The sequence below is a fragment of the Ranitomeya imitator genome, chromosome 3 (assembly GCF_032444005.1).
Source record: "Ranitomeya imitator isolate aRanImi1 chromosome 3, aRanImi1.pri, whole genome shotgun sequence".
Taxonomy (NCBI): Eukaryota; Metazoa; Chordata; class Amphibia; order Anura; family Dendrobatidae; genus Ranitomeya; species Ranitomeya imitator.
In genome coordinates, this window is record NC_091284.1 from 683,365,775 (window position 1) to 683,385,427 (window position 19,653).

The 19,653-nt window shown below is 46.8% G+C and overlaps 1 protein-coding gene across 1 annotated transcript in view; it reads right to left on the reverse strand.

Annotated features, from left to right (window-relative positions):
• Positions 1-16,830, reverse strand: part of PYM1 (PYM homolog 1, exon junction complex associated factor) — a 31,033-nt gene extending 14,203 nt beyond the window's left edge. The window contains exon 1 of the mRNA XM_069758443.1: positions 16,575-16,830. Coding sequence (XP_069614544.1) covers positions 16,575-16,647 — 73 coding nt within the window. The 5' untranslated portion in view covers positions 16,648-16,830. The remainder of the gene's footprint in view (positions 1-16,574) is intronic.
• Positions 16,831-19,653: the final 2,823 nt, after the last annotated feature.

A 19,653-nucleotide genomic window follows, 5' to 3' on the forward strand; every position in this document is an offset into this window, starting at 1 on the left:
AAAAAAAAAAAAGTAAGTATTTGGCTCAAATACTGAGGTAAAAAAACTCCCCAAATACTCATTATGTGCACGTGGCCTTACATATCACAGTGCTAGTGACGCAGAAAAGATTTTATCACATGAACAGAAAGCAGTGACGTTGCTCAGCTGCCTGTCGTTATTCCCCATCGCTGGCGCTTTATGGCTCCACTTTTATCATTAGTAAGCCATTATCCTTTCTCTGATCAGTTAAACACTGAGATGCATTTATTACATAAAGGGAACCTGTCACCCCCAAAAATGGAAGGTGAGCTAAGCCCACCAGTATCAGGGGCTTATCTACAGCAGGGGTCCCCAACTCCAGTCCTCAAGGCCCACCAACAGGTTATGTTTTCAGGATTTCCTTTGCATTGCACAGGTGATGCAATTATTACCTGGGCAAGACTAAGGAAATCCTGAAAACATGACATGTTGGTGGGCCTTGAGGACTGGAGTTGGGGACCCCTGATCTACAGCATTCCGTAATGCTGTAGATAAGCCCCGATGTATCCTGAAAGATAAGAGAAAGAGGTTAGATTATACTCGCCCAGGGGAGGTCCCGCTGCGGTCCGGTCCAATGGGTGTCGTGGTCCGGTCCGGGGCCTCCCATCTTCTTACGATGACATCCTCTTCTTGTATTCACGCGCAGTTTGTTGAGGGCCCTGTTGAGGGCAGGGCAAAGTACTGCAGTACGCAGGCGCCAGGAAAGGTCAGAGAGGCCCGGCACCTGCAGTACTTTGCTCTGCCCTCAACAGGACAGACAGTACACCTGCGCCAGAGCCGCAGCGTGACAACAAGAAGAGGACGTCATCATAAGAAGATGGGAGGCCCCGGACTGGACCGCGACGCCCATCGTACTGGGACAGCCCCTGGGTGAGTATAATCTAACTTTTTTTCTCATCTTTCAGGATACATCGGGGGCTTATCTACAGCACTACAAGAATGCTGTAGATAAGCCCCTGATGCTAGTGGGCTTAGCTCACCTTCGATTTTTGGGGGTGACAGGTTCCCTTTAATTCCATTTTTTTTAGAGTAAATATATTGCAAAGATAGTGGCAGATGGAAATGCCTAATTTCTGAAGCCCTTGCATCTTTTTAAATTTTAAAGGGTCTGAGAACAATACCAGGTCCATCAGGAGCTTCTTCTGTGATAAATTCAGTAATAAGAAGTGCACCATAGATCTCCCCAATGTCTGACCCACTTTACGCACAGAGAAAACGTAGGGACTCTTAGGCTATGTTCTCACGATGAGTATTCAGTGCATTTTTGATGTTGCAGATTTTTCACAGCATTTCTACTCCAATCAGTTAAATTAAAAGAGTTGTCCACTACTTGGACAACTTCTCATACCCCACGCCTGGCCCCAGTTAACATAATAAAGCCTACACTACCCTCCCCTGCCGGCGTCATTCCTACGGTGTCAGTACTTGCTCTCCCGGGGCTCCCGTGCTGTTGTGACACGAGACTCTGACGCCCAATCAGCACTGGTGTAACTATCCTTGCCTCCTGTTGAATCGAACATGAAGAGGAAATGAGATCAGCTGCAGCCAGAACTTCCTCTTCACGCTCGATTTGTCCGAAGGTGGGGACCGTGATGCCAGCTCTAATAAAGCATCATCAGGGTTACATGTCACAACCACCACATGAGAGCCCCGGGACCGTGAGTGCCAACATCACTGGAATGCTGCCAGCACAGGAGGAGAGTATAAGCTTATTTATTTTTATCCGGGCAAAACATTTAGATCAAGTAGGGGCTGTCCAAGTAGTAGACAACCCCTTAAGTTACTTTTTTTCAGCTGCAGTTTGTATTTTTAGTAGGTCATGTTTCACATACAGCTGATGAGATACTTCCTGTTATTTAGCTTTCATAAAACATTATTGATAATGTCCCATGTGGATTACATGTGATTTTAGGGCTCAGTCACACAGTTTTTCACAAAAGCACTCATACCTGTTCGCTGTCAGTGATTTTTTGGGGGATAGAATGGTGAGTGCAAAATCGTGCAAATACGTCCAATATTGATCCAAGTGTCGGATCAAACTCTGCAATGAAAGCCTATGGGTACGCGAAAAAAAAACTAAAAAAACTAAATTGGACAGCACTTGGTACAGCATCTGTCTGCTGTCCATTCTTGACTGACTGATAGGAGGTGAATAACTTTTTCCCTCTCCCGTGATGAAATTAACGGAAAAAATGTATCAGTTTTTCATGTTAAAAAAAAAAAATAGAATTAGACTTACCGGTAATTCGGTTTCTAGGGACCTTCCACGACAGCAAAGGAGGATGTCTCCATTCCCTAATGGGGGACAGGGGACAGAAAGCACGAGAGGTTAAAAGCCCCTCCTCCCTCCAAATCGCCAGTGACTTACAACAGATACCATAGCACTAGTTACCTTAATGAACCCAGGATTAATCCAAGGAAAGGGAGGGAATTAGTGCGGTCGTGGAAGGTTCCTAGAAACCGAATTACCGGTAAGTCTAATTCTATTTTCTCTAGTCACCTTCCACGACAGCATAGGAGGAGTACCAACCAATTCTGCACTGGGTGGGGGGCAATAGCCTGGAGAACTTCCTGGTCAAAGACTAGATCTCTATTGGACAATAAGTCCAATCTGTAGTGTTTGGTAAAGGTATGTGGTGAAGACCAAGTTGCAGCCCTGCAGATCTGCTTGATGGAAGCGCCTGCTCTTTCTGCCCATGACACTGAAGTAGACCTTGTAGAATGGGCCATGACCTTGATTGGAGGAGTCAAGTACTGGGCCAGATAGGCTTCATGTATGGCTCTTTTGATCCAACTAGAAATAGTACTTTTTGACACTTTCCTTCCTTTATTCTGACCCGACAGATGGACAAACAGGTTTTGATCAACTCTGAAAGAGTTAGTATAGAATAGTCCGTCTAACATCGAGATAATGGAACTCTTTTTTTGGGTTTGCCGGGTTATGGCAGAAGGAAGGAAGAATAATGTTCTGAGAACGATGAAAATCAGACACCACCTTCGGCAGAAAAGATGGATCAAGCCGGAGAATTATAGTCATCTGTTATTATCAAGTAGGGTTCTCTAACCGATAAGGCTTGAAGCTCCCCCACACGTCTTGCTGTGGTAATTGCTACCAGGATGGCAGCCTTGTATGACAGGTGTTGAGGAGAACAGGAAGTTAAAGGCTCAAATGGTGCTTGTGTGAGCCCCCTGAGGACTAGATTCAAGTCCCATGAGGGTATCACGGGTTGTTTCCTAGGCTGCGATCTTAGAGCCGATACCATGAATCTTCTGATCCAACGGTGATTGGCCAGATCCTGGTCACAAACAGCACTGATAGCGGAAACTTGAACCTTTAGAGTGCTGGGCCTAAGGCCCAACTCTAACCCACGCTGAAGGAAGTCCAATATTTGAGATATGTTCGGATGAAGTGGATCTGGTTTATTAGGTAGACAGAAAGCAGAGAAAGTCTTCCACACTTTAGCATAAATTGCATTAGTGACAGGCTTCCTGGATTTTTGCAAAGTAGAGATTACAGCATGCGACAGCCCTCTATAGCACTTAGGACCTGGGCCTCAGTAACCAGGCCGCTAAGTTCAATCTTTGGGGATTCTGGTGCTGGAAGGGTCCCTGCAGGAGAAGGTCGGCATCTACCGGCAGATGAACCGGACCGTCTATCTCCAGGCTCCTCTCCTCTTCCGACTACATGCACCACCGACCCCATTCCCTCACATCTCCTCTAGTCTCTCTCTCCAGTCGTCACAACTCACCTAACTACAATCTTTAATCTCTCCCTCTCCTCTGGCATTTTCCCCTCCTCCTTCAAACACTTATTACTCCATTACAAAAGAAACCCACCCTCGACCCATCCTGCACAAACAACTACAGACCAGTCTCCAATCTCCCCTTCATCTCTAAACTCTTGGAGCGACTGATATACTCCCGTCTTACCCGTTACCTCTCCACTCACTCCCTCCTAGACCCTTCACAGTCTGGTTTCTGCCCCCTACATTCGACAGAAACTGCACTCAAAGTGACCAACGACCTTCTGACAGCAAAACGTAACGGTGACCACTCTCTGCTCATTCTTCTCAACTTTTCTGCCAACCTTTCCTACTCTCTAGGCTCCAGTCACTTGGCATTAAGGACACTCCTATCTCCTCCTATCTTTCTGACCGCTCCTTCAGTGTTCTGTTCTCTGGCTCCACTTCATCTCCTCTTCCTCTCACTGTCGGGGTACCTCAGGGCTCAGTTCTTGGCCCCCTTCTCTTCTCTCTACACGGCCCCAATTGGACAGACCATCAGCATATTTGGCTTTCAGTAACATCTTTATGCCGATGTCACACAACTATACACATCCTCCCCTGACCTTACCCCCGTTGTACTACAGAACGCCACTGACTGTCTGCAGTCTCCAACATCATGTCTGCTCTCTTTCTGAAACTCAACCTCTCCAAAACTGAACTTCTTCTGCTCCTGCCATCTACTAACCTCCCTAAATCTGACATTTCCCTCTCCGTGGGTGGCACCATAATAACACCCCGCCAGCAGGCACGCTGTCTGGGTGTTATGGTTGACTCAGATCTCTCCTTCACCTCCCATATACAGTCTCTTGCCCGCTAGTGCTGCTTACACCTAAAGAACATCTCTAGAATCCGCTCCTTTCTCACCATGGAAACAACAAAAACCCTCACTGTCGCCCTGATCCACTCCCGCCTGGACAACTGTAATGCTCTACTAATTGGCCTCCCTCTCACTCGACTTTCCCCTCTCCAGTCTATCCTTAATGCAGCAGCCAGGGTCGTCCATATGGCTAATCGTTACTCGGACTCGTCCGCTCTTCGCCAGTCATTACACTGGCTGCCCAGTCATTACAGGATACAATTCAAAGTACTTGTTATCACCCACAAAGCTCTCCACAGTGCGGCACCCACAGTGCGGCCCTCATTTCTGTCTATCGGCCTAACCGACCGCTGCACTCTGCAAATGACTTTCGATTAAACGCATCAAAAACTCGCAAAAAAAAATGCATGCGGATTTCTGGCAGAAATGTCAGGTTTTTGTCAGGAAAATTTCTGCCAGAAATCCTGACGTGTGCACATAGCCTTCTGCCAGAAATACGCTTGCGTTTTTTTGCGCGTTTTTTCTTGTGTTTTTTCCAAATGCATAGAATAGCGGGAAAAACCCGCAAAACTAATGAACATGCTGCTTTTTTACGGCGATGCGTTTTTTTTCACGAAAAAAAAAACAAAACACGTGCACAAAAGTTGCAGAATGCATTCTAAAGGATAGGATGCATATGTCTGCAGCTTCTAATGCGGTTTTATCGCGTTTTTATCGTGTGCACATACCCTTAAAGGGAATTGAGCACAGTTTAATTTTGGAGGTAATGTCACCACTCCACATTTTAGGCCAGAGGGCCCTGCAGGCGGAATTAGATTGAACTAAGGATCTTGACGCAATTCCGATAGACTCCATAGAGGCGTCCGCAAAGAAAGCTGAGGCTTTTTGGAGCATGGGAAGAGAGTCCAATAGTTCCCCTCTGGAGGTACCCTGAGCAATGTGCTTTTCCAGCTCGTTCATCCAACAAGACAGGGCTCTGGCAACACAGGAGGCAGCAATATTAGATTTTAACCCCGAGGTGGATTTTACCCATGACTTTTTTAACTCCTTCATGACCCAGCCTATTTTGACCATAATGACCTGGCCTTTTTTTGCAATTCTGACCAGTGTCCCTTTATGAGGTAATAACTCAGGAACGCTTCAACGGATCATAGTGGTTCTGAGTGTTTTTTCGTGACCATATTGGGCTTCATGTTAGTGGTAAATTTAGGTCGATAATTTTTGCGTTTGTGAAAAAAAATGGAAATTTGGCTAAAATTTTGAAAATTTCACAATTTTCAAATTTTGAATTTTTATTCTGTTAAACGAGAGAGTTATGTGACACAATAGTTAATAAATAACATTTCCCACACGTCTACTTTACATCAGCACAATTTTGGAAACAAATTTTTTTTTTGCTAGGAAGTTATAAGGGTTAAAATTTGACCAGCGATTTCTCATTTTTACAACGAAATTTACAAAACCATTTTTTTTAGGGAACACCTCACATTTGAAGTCAGTTTGAGGGGTCTATATGGCTGAAAATACCCAAAAATGACACCATTCTAAAAACTGCACCCCTCAAGGTACTCAAAACCACATTCAAGAAGTTTATTAACCCTTCAGGTGCTTCACAGCAGCAGAAGCAACATGGAAGGAAAAAATGAACATTTAACTTTTTAGTCACAAAAATGATCTTTTAGCAACAATTTTTTTTATTTTCCCAAGGGTAAAAAGAGAAACTGTACACTAAAAGTTATTGTACAATTTGTCCTGAGTACGCCGATACCCCATATGTGGGGGGAACCACTGTTTGGGCGCACGACAGGGCTCAGAAGGGAAGGAGCGCCATTTGACTTTTTCAATGAAAAATTGGCTCCAATCTTTAGCGGACACCATGTTGCGTTTGGAGAGCCCCTGTGTGCCTAAACATTGGAGCTCCCCCACAAGTGACCCCATTTTGGAAACTAGACCCCCCAAGGAGCTTATCTAGATGCATAGTGAGCACTTTGAACCCCCAGGTGCTTCACATATTGATCCGTAAAAATGAAAAAGTACTTTTCACAAAAAATTTATTTTAGCCTCAATTTTTTCATTTTCACATGGGCAACAGGATAAAATGGATCATAAAATGTGTTGCGCAATTTCTCCTGGGTACTCTGATACCTCATATGTGGGGGTAAACCACTGTTTTGGCACACGGCAAGGCTTGGAAGGGAAGGAGCGCCATTTGACTTATTGAATGAAAAATTAGGTAGCTCCAATCGTTAGCGGACACCATGTCGCGTTTGGAGAGCCCCTGTGTCCCTAAACATTGGAGCTCCCCCACATGTGACCCCATTTTGGAAACTAGACCTCCCATGGAACTTATCTAGATATGTGGTGAGCACTTTAAACTCTCAAGTGCTTCACAGAAGTTTATAACGCAGAGCCGTGAAAATAAAAAATCATTTTCTTTCCTCAAAAATGATGTTTTAGCAAGCAATTTTTTATTTTCACAAGGGTAACAGGAGAAATTGGACCCCAGTAATTGTTGCCCAGTTTGTCCTGAGCATGCTGGTACCCCATATGTGGGGGTAAACCACTGTTTGGGCGCACGTCGGGGCTCGAAAGGGAGGGAGCACCATTTGACTTTTTGAATGCAAGATGACTGGAATCAATGGTGGCGCCATGTTGCGTTTGGAGACCCCTGATGTGCCTAAACAGTGGAAACTCCTCAATTCTAACTCCAACATTAACCCCAACACACCCCTAACCCTAATCCCAGCTCTAGCCATAACCCTAATCACAACCCTAACCCTAAAGGTACCTTCACACTGAACAACTTAATGATATCGCTAGCGATTCGTGACGTTGCAGCGTCCTGGATAGCGATATCGTTGTGTTTGACACGCAGCAGCGACCTGGATCCTGCTGTGACATCGTTGGTCGGAGCAGAAAGGCCAGAACTTTATTTCGTCGCTGGATCTCCCGCAGACATCGCTGAATCGGCGTGTGTGACGCCGATTCAGCGATGTCTTCACTGGTAACCAGGGTAAACATCGGGTTACTAAGCGCAGGGCCGCGCTTAGTAACCCGATGTTTACCCTGGTTACCATTGTAAATGTAAAAAAAACAAAAACAAACACTACATACAGTGGGGCAAAAAAGTATTTAGTCAGTCAGCAATAGTGCAAGTTCCACCATTTAAAAAGATGAGAGGCGTCTGTAATTTACATCATAGGTAGACCTCAACTATGGGAGACAAACTGAGAAAAAAAAAATCCAGAAAATCACATTGTCTGTTTTTTTATCTTTTTTTTTGCATATTATGGTGGAAAATAAGTATTTGGTCAGAAACAAACAATCAAGATTTCTGGCTCTCACAGACCTGTAACTTCTTCTTTAAGAGTCTCCTCTTTCCTCCACTCATTACCTGTAGTAATGGCACCTGTTTAAACTTGTTATCAGTATAAAAAGACACCTGTGCACACCCTCAAAACAGTCTGACTCCAAACTCCACTATGGTGAAGACCAAAGAGCTGTCAAAGGACACCAGAAACAAAATTGTAGCCCTGCACCAGGCTGGGAAGACTGAATCTGCAATAGCCAACCAGCTTGGAGTGAAGAAATCAACAGTGGGAGCAATAATTAGAAAATGGAAGACATACAAGACCACTGATAATCTCCCTCGATCTGGGGCTCCACGCAAAATCCCACCCTGTGGGGTCAGAATGATCACAAGAGCGGTGAGCATATAGCCTAATTCTAACCCTAATTCTAGCCGTAACCCTAACCCTAGTGGGGCAAAGAAAAAATAATAATAATATTTTCTTTATTTTATTATTGTCCCTACCTATGGGGGTGATAAAGGGGGGGGGGGGGGGGGGGGTTTATTTATTTTTTTATTTTGATCGCTGTGATAGAACCTATCACAGCGATCAAAATGTACCTGTAACGAATCTGCTGGCCGATTCGGCAGGCACACTGCGTATGCGCCCGCCATTTTGGAAGATGGCGGCGCCCATGGAACAGACGGACGGGCACCGGGAGGGACACAGGAGGTCGGTAAGTATGAGGGGATCGGACAGCTTTGGGGGGGGGGGGGGGGGAGAGATCGGACTGTGGGGGGAGCCGACAGGAGGGAGCGGAGGACAGCAAATGACAGGACAGAGGACGGAGGGAAGCAGATCGGTGGCGGTGGTCAGATCACGATCTCCAGCCATGGCTGATGCTATTGCAGCTTCGGCCATGGCTGGATTGTAATATTTCACCAATTTTCATTAGGGAAGCCACCCCCCCTGGGCTCAAGTACAACTCCCCCTGTCCCTACAGGCCGGGTGAAATTAGTTAACCCTTTCACCCGGCCTGCACGATCCGACCTTGACGCATATGCTGCGTCACAGGTCAGATTGGCACAGGTTTTCATGACGCATACGCTGCGTCAAATGTCAGGAAGGGGTTAACAAGCTTTCCATCTTTGTCTAGCGGATCTCTCAATTGTGAGGAGGCCTCAAAGGGAGAAAGGTTTTCTTTGCTACCCTCGCCACCTGAATGTCCACTTTAGGTATGTCCCTTGAAGGGGAACCTGCCTCTAAGGGAAACCCGTGTTTCATTTCAGAGGGGGTGGATATGCATTTCTCCGGGAGCTCCCACTCCTGAGATATTAAATCCAAGATAGGGTTTCCGGTACATAAAACTATTTGTCTCTCTGACTTCAATCCTCCAAACCTTTCATCCTGTATAGATTGTGGGACAGATTCCTCATGTAACCCCATCGTGTTACGTACAGCCATAATCAACTCTTCAGTATAAATCAGAGGAGAAAAAAATATTTTCTTGCTTCCGTAAATTTAGGAGACGAAGATTCACCCCATTTTTCAGAAGAGGATGAAAACGAGTGATCGGACTCGGAGGCAGAATCCTCAAATTGTATTTTTTTTTTTTTAGAAGGACCTTGATGCTGTGGAGGAGGAAGAGGATTGAAGGCAGCTAGAGAAGTTCATACTTCATGCTTGACTAGGGCCCGGATTTCGTCAAGGAGGGAAGGCTGTTCGGCTCTGACAACTTTATCCGTGCACCCCTGACACAGCTTCTTCTCCCATAGAGAGGGAAGCTTTACATTGCAGATTGCACATTTAGGCGTCTTTTTGGCCGGGATTTTCTGGGCAGACTTGTCTCCCTGCAAAGAGAGGGAGAGTGGTGCAAGGATCAGAAGGGCCCCACTAATCCTAGCCTCGGACCCACCCCGCAACAGACTTACTGGAGCAGGGACAGCGCTGGGCTCTGCAGATGCAGGGCAGGAAGCACCATCCATTATGACAGGGATCAGTCTTACCTGGAGGTGTCTTCAGGCTGGTTTATATAGAAATAAATCCAGCCCCCAGCGCAGGTGAATCAGGTTCCCCTCCTCCTCCCCGGGTCCTGGAGCAGGCCTCCACGTGGAAAGGCGTGCTCTGTGTGGTGTCGGTAGTCCTGGGGGTGCTAGGAGGCCGGACCAGGAAGTCAATGCACTCCGGCGTGCGTTCCAGCAGAGAGCGCAGGACCGGAAGTGACGTGCGCAACAATGACGTCACTTCCAGAACGCCGCACAGGAGAGGAGGATGAAGCGGTGAGCTCAGGGAGGCCACCGCTGGGGATCACTGGCCTGCTTCACCTCCGCAGAGGCGCAGGTGGGCCAGGAAGGTCCCGAGTCCGGGGGAGACGGGAGCAGTATAACGAGGAGGAAGGCAGAGCCCCGACCACAACTGCCCAGCAGAAAAAAATACAGGTATACTGCAGTCGCCGGTCACACAGCATACCAGAACCTCTCCATGCCCCATGGGGGACAGGAAAGACACTGGCGATTTGGAAGGAGGAGGGGCTTTTAACCTCTCGTGCTTCCTGTCCCCCTTTAGGGAATGGAGACATCCTCCTATGCTGTCGTGGAAGGTGACTAGAGAAAATGTATAGGCATTTTTTTATCAGTGAATTCTCCTCATCAGATTGATGTCTGAGGCCGGGATCACACATGCGAGGAATATGGCCGAGTCTCGCATGTTAAAAAGTATCATCTCCAGCTAAAAAAGAAATTTATTATTAACCCCTTCCAGAAGTACATGTGCACTAAATGCTAGGAGGAGGTGTAAGGAGCAGGCTCAAGAATTGAGCCCAATCTATACAGGACAGGCAGGTTCCTGCTGATTAATACAGCCAACACCCGTCTTACAGCAATTGTTTAATCACTTACAGACATTGCCAAAAGTGTTGGCAAGCTTGAAATTGTTCCAGAAAGTTAAGTATTTCTCCCAGAAAATTATGGCAATTACACGTTTTGTTTCCTTTGTATGTATTCAACACCTACAAATATGATACATAAACAAGAAAATCTTCAAAACTGTATATATTTTATTATTACACAATGATCACAACATTAAAATAACGGAACAGACCACCAGATGGCAATAAAGTGCAAGGTACCATATGGGCAATAAATACACACATCAAGTTGACAATAGATTTAATCAATAAAGAAATAATCAATATCACTATTTTACTCCGCACAAAAAAAAAAAAAAAAGACACTAATTAGCTATATAAAAAAAAGACTAATATGCACTCAATACTCACATCTCCAATTTCATTATTTAAAATACATATACCAAATAAATATTTAGGATAAAGTGAGTGCTGTGCATGAATAATAAATGACCCCAGAAAAATAAATAAATAGAATAATTAATATAAAGATAGGGGATATAAAATACAAAATAGCCTAGTTACTGGGATGCACGCCATATTAGTGCATCAGACATGATTATCCTGCGGTATTGCGTTGCCGTAATTGTACATACCCCGATGGTAAGCCCGCACGGCCCCGACGCGCGTTTCGCTTCAGCTTTAACGAGGGAGACTGAGAAGGAGCCCGTCGCATTGCATTTTATATAGACCGGAGCCAATCAAAAAAGTGCATAGTGCAAGTGAACAGGTGAGCGGCAGAATTGAATTACCATGCATGGGAACCAGGGACGCGTCTCCATGGAGCGCGTCACATGACCGGAAATGACGGCAGTCAGTGCTATGGAGCCAAATAACCGGAACGGTGGTGGTCTGTTCCCTTATTTTAATGTTGTGATCATTGTGTAATAATAAAATCGCTGGCCTGAAATGGCGCTCCTCTAATGCTGCAGTGTCAAAGCTGCTGGCCAGATCAGGAGCTAACACTGCACTCTAATGTTCTGGCCAGCTGCAGATCAGCGCTTACAAGCTCTACTGGAACAAGCTTGTAAGGACTGCCGACGCAACCAGTAACCTAAGCTCCAACAGTAAAATATAAAACTAAAAAAAAATCCTTCACTCTTGAAAATGAAGATTTTTAAATAAGTAAATTGTAGAGTTGTTTAATTTACACACACTTTGTAATTTTACAAAAAAGGACAGAGAATAAACCTTTAATACAAATATACTTTATGTTGTCTCTTTTCCAGTGTTTTCTGTACGTTAGTAAGTGAGATGTCTCCGGCACACACTCCCTGTAAGTATATTGATTTCTCCGTAGCATTGTAGTGTTACATGGATTGAATTTCATTTCATTGAACCTGTACCTACAAACAACGAGAAGCACATCATTTATTTACAGGATCCTCAGCACTTTAGTTTGAATGGAACGTGGCGCTGGCCACAAACAAAATAAAGAAGAAAAAGAGGAATCGATTAAACCTGGTCATACACGTTAGATCAAGCAGATGGCAGCCAATAGCCTAATGTGTAAGGAGACATCCCCAAAGAAAATAACGGACTGAGGGGAGAAGAAAAAAAAAAAAAAAAAGGCATGTTGGATATCAACATGCCCGATCGTTCGCCGTCATCAGACATATGCTGCAACCATAGGTGTCATGTGTGCTATATATAGAATGACTAGCATACTCTCGCACTTAAGATGCTATAAGGGAACGTAAGGCACGAATAGGGGCTTATCCAGGCAGGATGGGTAAATATAAGCTATGCTCACATGGTGAGGTTGTGTGGCACTACCATTGTAGGGTGTCTGATGTCCGCTGCTGTAGGATCCACGGTGAATGTGCCAGGAAGGAGGATTTAAGGTACCTTCACACTGAGCAACTTTAGAACGATAACGATAGCGATCCGTGACGTTGCAGCGTCCTGGATAGCGATATCGTTGTGTTTGACACGCAGCAGCGATCTGGATCCTGCTGTGACATCGCTGGTCGGAGCTAGAAGGCCAGAACTTTATTTTGTCGCTGGATCACCGCTGACATCTCTGAATCGGCGGGGGTGACGCAGATCCAGCGATGTCTTCACTTGTAACCAGGGTAAACATTGGGTTACTAAGCGCAGGGCCGCGCTTAGTAACCCGATATTTACCCTGGTTACCATTGTAAATGTAGAAAAAAAAACAAACACTACACACTTACATTCTGGTGTCTGTCACGTCCCCGGCGTCTGCTTCCCTGCACTCCTCCTGCATCCTGTGTCAGCGCCGGCCGGCCGTAAAGCAGAGCACAGCGGTGACGTCACCGCTCTGCTTTACGGCCGGCGCTTACACAGTGCAGGGAAGCTGACGCTGGGGGACGCGACAGACACCAGAATGTAAGTATGTAGTGTGTTTTTTTTTTTTAACATTTACAATGGTAACCAGGGTAAATATCGGGTTACTAAGCGCGGCCCTGCGCTTAGTAACCCGATGTTTACCCTGGTTACCGGGGACTGCGACATCGTTGGTCGCTGGAGAGCTGTCTGTGTGACAGCTCTCCAGCGACCACACAAAGACTAAACAGCGACGCTGCAGCGATCGGCATCGTTGTCTACATCGCTGCAGCGTCGCTTAATGTGACGGTACCTTTACTCTGCGCTGCTGAATTTCCAGCCAAGGATCCAGGGACCAAGAAATGGTAGAAGCAGGTGATTGATAACGCGTTTCACAGTCAACAGCCTTTGTGTTCCTCTTTAAGAAGGAGTCTGCTGACTTAAAAACGCGCTACAATCAACCACTTTTAACATTCCTTTGTCCCTGACTGGACACTCAGCGGGGGCACACGGTTATTGCACACATGCTGACCATCTAAGTGTAAAAGGCTTGGCAGAAAGGTTCTTGTTTTCTGTACACAAGTTAACAAGGTTTTCTGGAACTATTTTATTTTTTATGGGACCAAAGACTTACAAGCAGGTAGTTCATACTGTTATACTGGCCTCTTCTGTCCAGCGCAGATCTCTGCCGGCTCAGAGCGCTCCTGAGGCTTATGGTGGCCTCACATTAACAGAGCATCTGCATCTCTTCCGCTCTGCTCAGTCGGTGGGGTGCGACAGCCGATGTCATGACGATTCACAGCCAGCTTCCCGCTGCCCAACTGCAGGGAGCCAACTGTCAACCAGCATGGGATTGGCAGTGACACCGCTTCCGCAAAGCAGACTAGAAGAGAAAGAGCTGGTTTCTGGATGTGAAATAAAAGGAAACTGTATAATCGCCAGCAGAAGGAGCTGTCTGTCACTGCTTTAGGCCGGCAGAGGATGGTGACGGGCAAAATTGGCAGGTAGTTAGCAACTAGAAGATACTACCTGATGACTAGAATGCAGCCATATAAAATTGATGGCGCTGTAGAACAAAATATTACAGAGCAAACCAGTCTACAACCTGGTGGAAGCGCTGACGAAAGTGCTGAATGGGGGAGGGGAGTCTCTGACTGCTGCTGATCGAATACTGATGGCCATCAATTATAAATGGCTGGATAACGATGTGTCCACACGGTCTCTGCACGTTACCTACATGTGTACAGTGGAGCTTTCCCGGCCATACAGAGGGTTACTGCAGATAGACAGCACTGGGTTTATGCGGTTCTCTGCGAAGCAGATTGTGAGCAAACAACCCCTTTAGATGAATGAAACAAAGTATAGATTTCAATCAAATCTGGGACAACTGGGACACTTGTGTTCTCCATAGGACTGACCCCCATAGCAGGACTATATCCATGCTGCAGGACTGACCCCCATAGCAGGACTATATCCATGCTGCAGGACTGACCCCCATAGCAGGACTATATCCATGCTGCAGGACTGACCCCCATAGCAGGACTATATCCATGCTGCAGGACTGACCCCCATAGCAGGACTATATCCATGCTGCAGGACTGACCCCCATAGCAGGACTATATCCATGCTGCAGGACTGACCCCCATAGCAGGACTATATCCATGCTGCAGGACTGACCCCCATAGCAGGACTATATCCATGCTGCAGGACTGACCCCCATAGCAGGACTATATCCATGCTGCAGGACTGACCCCAATAGCTGGACTATATCCATGCTGCAGGACTGACCCCCATAGCAGGACTATATCCATGCTGCAGGACTGACCCCAATAGCTGGACTATATCCATGCTGCAGGACTGACCCCCATAGCAGGACTATATCCATGCTGCAGGACTGACCCCCATAGCAGGACTATATCCATGCTGCAGGACTGACCCCCATAGCAGGACTATATCCATGCTGCAGGACTGACCCCAATAGCTGGACTATATCCATGCTGCAGGACTGACCCCCATAGCTGGACTATATCCATGCTGCAGGACTGACCCCCATAGCTGGACTATATCCATGCTGCAGGACTGACCCCCATAGCTGGACTATATCCATGCTGCAGGACTGACCCCCATAGCTGGACTATATCCATGCTGCAGGACTGACCCCCATAGCTGGACTATATCCATGCTGCAGGACTGACCCCCATAGCAGGACTATATCCATGCTGCAGGACTGACCCCCATAGCAGGACTATATCCATGCTGCAGGACTGACCCCAATAGCTGGACTATATCCATGCTGCAGGACTGACCCCCATAGCTGGACTATATCCATGCTGCAGGACTGACCCCCATAGCAGGACTATATCCATGCTGCAGGACTGACCCCCATAGCAGGACTATATCCATGCTGCAGGACTGACCTCCATAGCAGGACTATATCCATGCTGCAGGACTGACCCCCATAGCAGGACTATATCCATGCTGCAGGACTGACCCCCATAGCAGGACTATATCCATGCTGCAGGACTGACCCCCATAGCAGGACTATATCCATGCTGCAGGACTGACCCCCATAGCAGGACTATATCCATGCTGCAGGACTGACCCCAATAGCTGGACTATATCCATGCTGCAGGACTGACCTCCATAGCAGGACTATATCCATGCTGCAGGACTGACCTCCATAGCAGGACTATATCCATGCTGCAGGACTGACCTCCATAGCAGGACTATATCCATGCTGCAGGACTGACCCCCATAGCAGGACTATATCCATGCTGCAGGACTGACCCCCATAGCAGGACTATATCCATGCTGCAGGACTGACCCCCATAGCAGGACTATATCCATGCTGCAGGACTGACCCCCATAGCAGGACTATATCCATGCTGCAGGACTGACCCCCATAGCAGGACTATATCCATGCTGCAGGACTGACCCCCATAGCAGGACTATATCCATGCTGCAGGACTGACCCCCATAGCAGGACTATATCCATGCTGCAGGACTGACCCCCATAGCTGGACTATATCCATGCTGCAGGACTGACCCCCATAGCAGGACTATATCCATGCTGCAGGACTGACCTCCATAGCTGGACTATATCCATGCTGCAGGACTGACCCCCATAGCTGGACTATATCCATGCTGCAGGACTGACCCCCATAGCAGGACTATATCCATGCTGCAGGACTGACCCCCATAGCTGCTAATAAGGGCTGCTGGAGACCCCGCCATAATATCATATGCAGCACCAAGTCCCTGCACGGGGGTAATAATATACAGAACACACACATATATCTGCAGGAGGGGACGGTGCTGGAGCTCTCTGCAGCAGCGCCCACTGGTGGATGGACAGGAGCCCATAGGCGCCATTTACCACACGTGCAGCGCCACCAGCTTAAACTCGTCCTGCAGCTGAAACAGAAACCGGCTCATTCACACCGTCCCTCTCCCGGTGCAACACTCACCGGACTCGTCGGTCACATAGGGAGTCGCCATCTTGGTCCTCTCACCACGTTTCCTTCCGACACCTGCTTCCATGACGTCATCGATGGGACGAAGGCGGGAGGAGGGAGCTGCCGCAGTGGAAGGCGGCGCAGGATCTATGGCGGCTTATTACTCGGGCATTGGTTGATCCTGCAGAGAACAAAGCAGGAGCCGGAAGCGGACACGTGATAGGAGCGAAATAATCCGTGCACCGCTATCTAATAGGAGCCCACTGTTTACATCACGTGACCGCGCGGCGCTCCGCCCACTAGTACGGAAAGATAAGCTGACCAAAAAGGTTGTGTCGCCATTTTACTTTAATTGCAAGCAGTATGAGATTGGAGATGTTATGAGTGAGAGCAGTCACGTACGGCCGGGTAGCCCAGTAGTATGTGTTCCGTACTAGCTATATGTATATATGCATATATATATTTGGATAGAGACATTTTTCTAATTTTGATTATAGATATTACCACAATGAATTTTAAACAAAACAATTCAGATGCAGTTGAAGTTCAGACTTTCAGCTTTCATTTGAGGGTATCCACATTAAAATTGGATGAAGGGTTTAGGAGTTTCAGCTCCTTAAAGGGACTCTGTCACCTGAATTTGGAAGGAACAATCTTCAGCCATGGAGGCGGGGTTTTCTGGTGTTTGATTCACCCTTTCCTTACATGCTGGCTGCAATATTGGATTGAGGTTCATTCTCTGTCCTCCGTAGTACACACCTGTGCAAGGTGCAATCTTGCTTTGCGCAGGCGTGTACTATGGAGGACAGAGAATGAACTTCAATCCAATATTGCAGCCAGCATGCAGCCAGCGGGTAAGGAAAGGGTGAATCAAACACACAAAAACCCCGCCCCTATGGCTGTAGATTGTTCCCTCCAAATTCAGGTGACAGTGTCCCTTTAAAGCAATCCTCTGATTTCATGTCAAATTGTAATGCTATCTAGGGGTTGTTCAGTAACATTTTCAGGTGCCATCTATTTGCGTGCTTCTGCCGCTGATGCCTGGAACTCTCTTCTGTCCTCCAAAATAGCAGTATCCCTTTTCAGACTGCCAGATGCAGACTGTGTATCTGTAAGAGAGTGTACAATGGAAGATGAGATTCCCCAGCGGTGTACACTAGTTATGAGTGAGTGTACTCCTTGCTCGGGTGGTCTCAGAGTATTTCTGAGTGCTCGGAGATTTAGTTTTTGTTGACGTAGCTGCATGATTTACAGCTACTAGTCAGGCTGAATACATGTGGGGGTTGCCTGGTTGCTAGGGAATCCCCACATGTAATCAAGCTGTCTAGTAGCTGTAAATCATGCAGCTGCAGCAAGGAAAACTAAATCTCCGATGACTTACAAATACTCAGAGATCACCCGAGCGTGCTCGGGAAAACCTGAGCAACGAGTATGCTCGCTCATCACTAGTGTACACCATTTGTAATCGGAGACTGCCACTTACTGCTCCAACGTAATCCTGGGTAGTCAGAAAAAAGAGGAACTGTTGCGGAAAGGATGAGTCCAAAGGGAGTACCGGGTCAGGTGACATCTGTGACGCACCTCTCTGATATAAAAGACCAGAGTGACTAGGCGGGAGTCAGTTTGGCACCAATAAGTGAGAATAGCAGGATGTGTGGTGAGAAGGACACCGCGGCCGAGTCACTTGGGCTCAGGGGCGTCATGCGCCAGTGAGTGGGACCCAGATGGTCGAGACCCAAGAGCCAGACTATGCCTGTCAAGACCTGAGGCTTAGCCCTGCATCGGTCAAGACCTGTGAGCCAGACTACGCCTTTCAAGACCTGAAGCCTAGTCCTGCTTTGGTCAAGAAATGTAAGCCCGACTATTCCTGTCAAGTCCTGAGGCCTAGCCCTCTTCTGTCTAGGCCTCACAGATGACTTGCAAGTAGAGCACTGAAGGTTGAGTGTGGGCTCCAATCTGGAAGTGGACGTCCGCTACGGTGATCGCGAGGCGTGAGTGAGCAGGGCTGTTTCATCCTACGCTGACGTACAGTACAAGATTCGTGTCAGGGGCGGTGCAGCAGATGGGACGGGGCAGGACAGTGTGAGAAAGGCCCAGAAAGCTTTAATTGACTTAGTTATAAAGACGGCCTAACGGCAAAACCCAGTGACTCCCGTTAGACCCTGTAAATGGAGTAGAACCAAGTTAATGACACCTTTATCCATATTCTGTTTGCACACAATTTACTTCCTATTCAAAACTACCCCTCCTATATCTGTGTATAAACTGAAAAAGGAACCTGTCAGCAGGATTGTGCACAGCAACCTACAGACAGTGTCAGGTCGGTACCGTTATACAAATTAAAATGATACCTTGGTTGATGAAATCTGTCTTGTGGTTATTGTTTAATCTGTAATTTCAGTTTTGAGTTAATAATATGCTCGTGCTCCGGGGCGACCTGTGTAGTGGGGTGTACATGTGGTGTTCTGATTAGGTATTCACAAATGTGGCTTCTAACAGGTCACTGATCACTCTGTGACCTGCGCTCTAGTTTACATAATTAATATTATATATGTCTTGGTAAAAAAAACACCTTCTGTAGGCAGGCGCTGGCTCAGCACCTGCACTGCAGCATGATCGCATATGTAATGAATTATATACACATTTGTTTGATGTAATCCTGAAGTTCCCCTCAAAAAATCCGTTTGAAAATGGTAAGCACAGTGCCTGCCCTGTAGCAGCTATCGGTGGCGCCATCTTCCCAGAAGAAAAAAATAATTATTTGCTCCTCCTCCAGGATGGCGTCGCCGGCGCAGTAGCAGCTATTGGCGATCCCTGATAGCTGCTACTTTGCAGGTGCTGGCGGCGCCATTTTGGAGGAGGTCTTTTTTTTTTCCTCTAGCAAGTTAGTCACTTCCACCTTGTCCTTATCTGCATGTTACATCCCAGTAGCCTGCTTACACAACAGTAGTGTGTAAAGGAATATGTACAGAAGGGTCAACAAGTTTCACATTGAAATTTCTTTGTAAACCAAGTCACAACAAACGTAAATGTGCTATCAGGAGTTACATCATTAAGGTCTTTAAATAAAAAAGAAGTACGTGATGAAAGG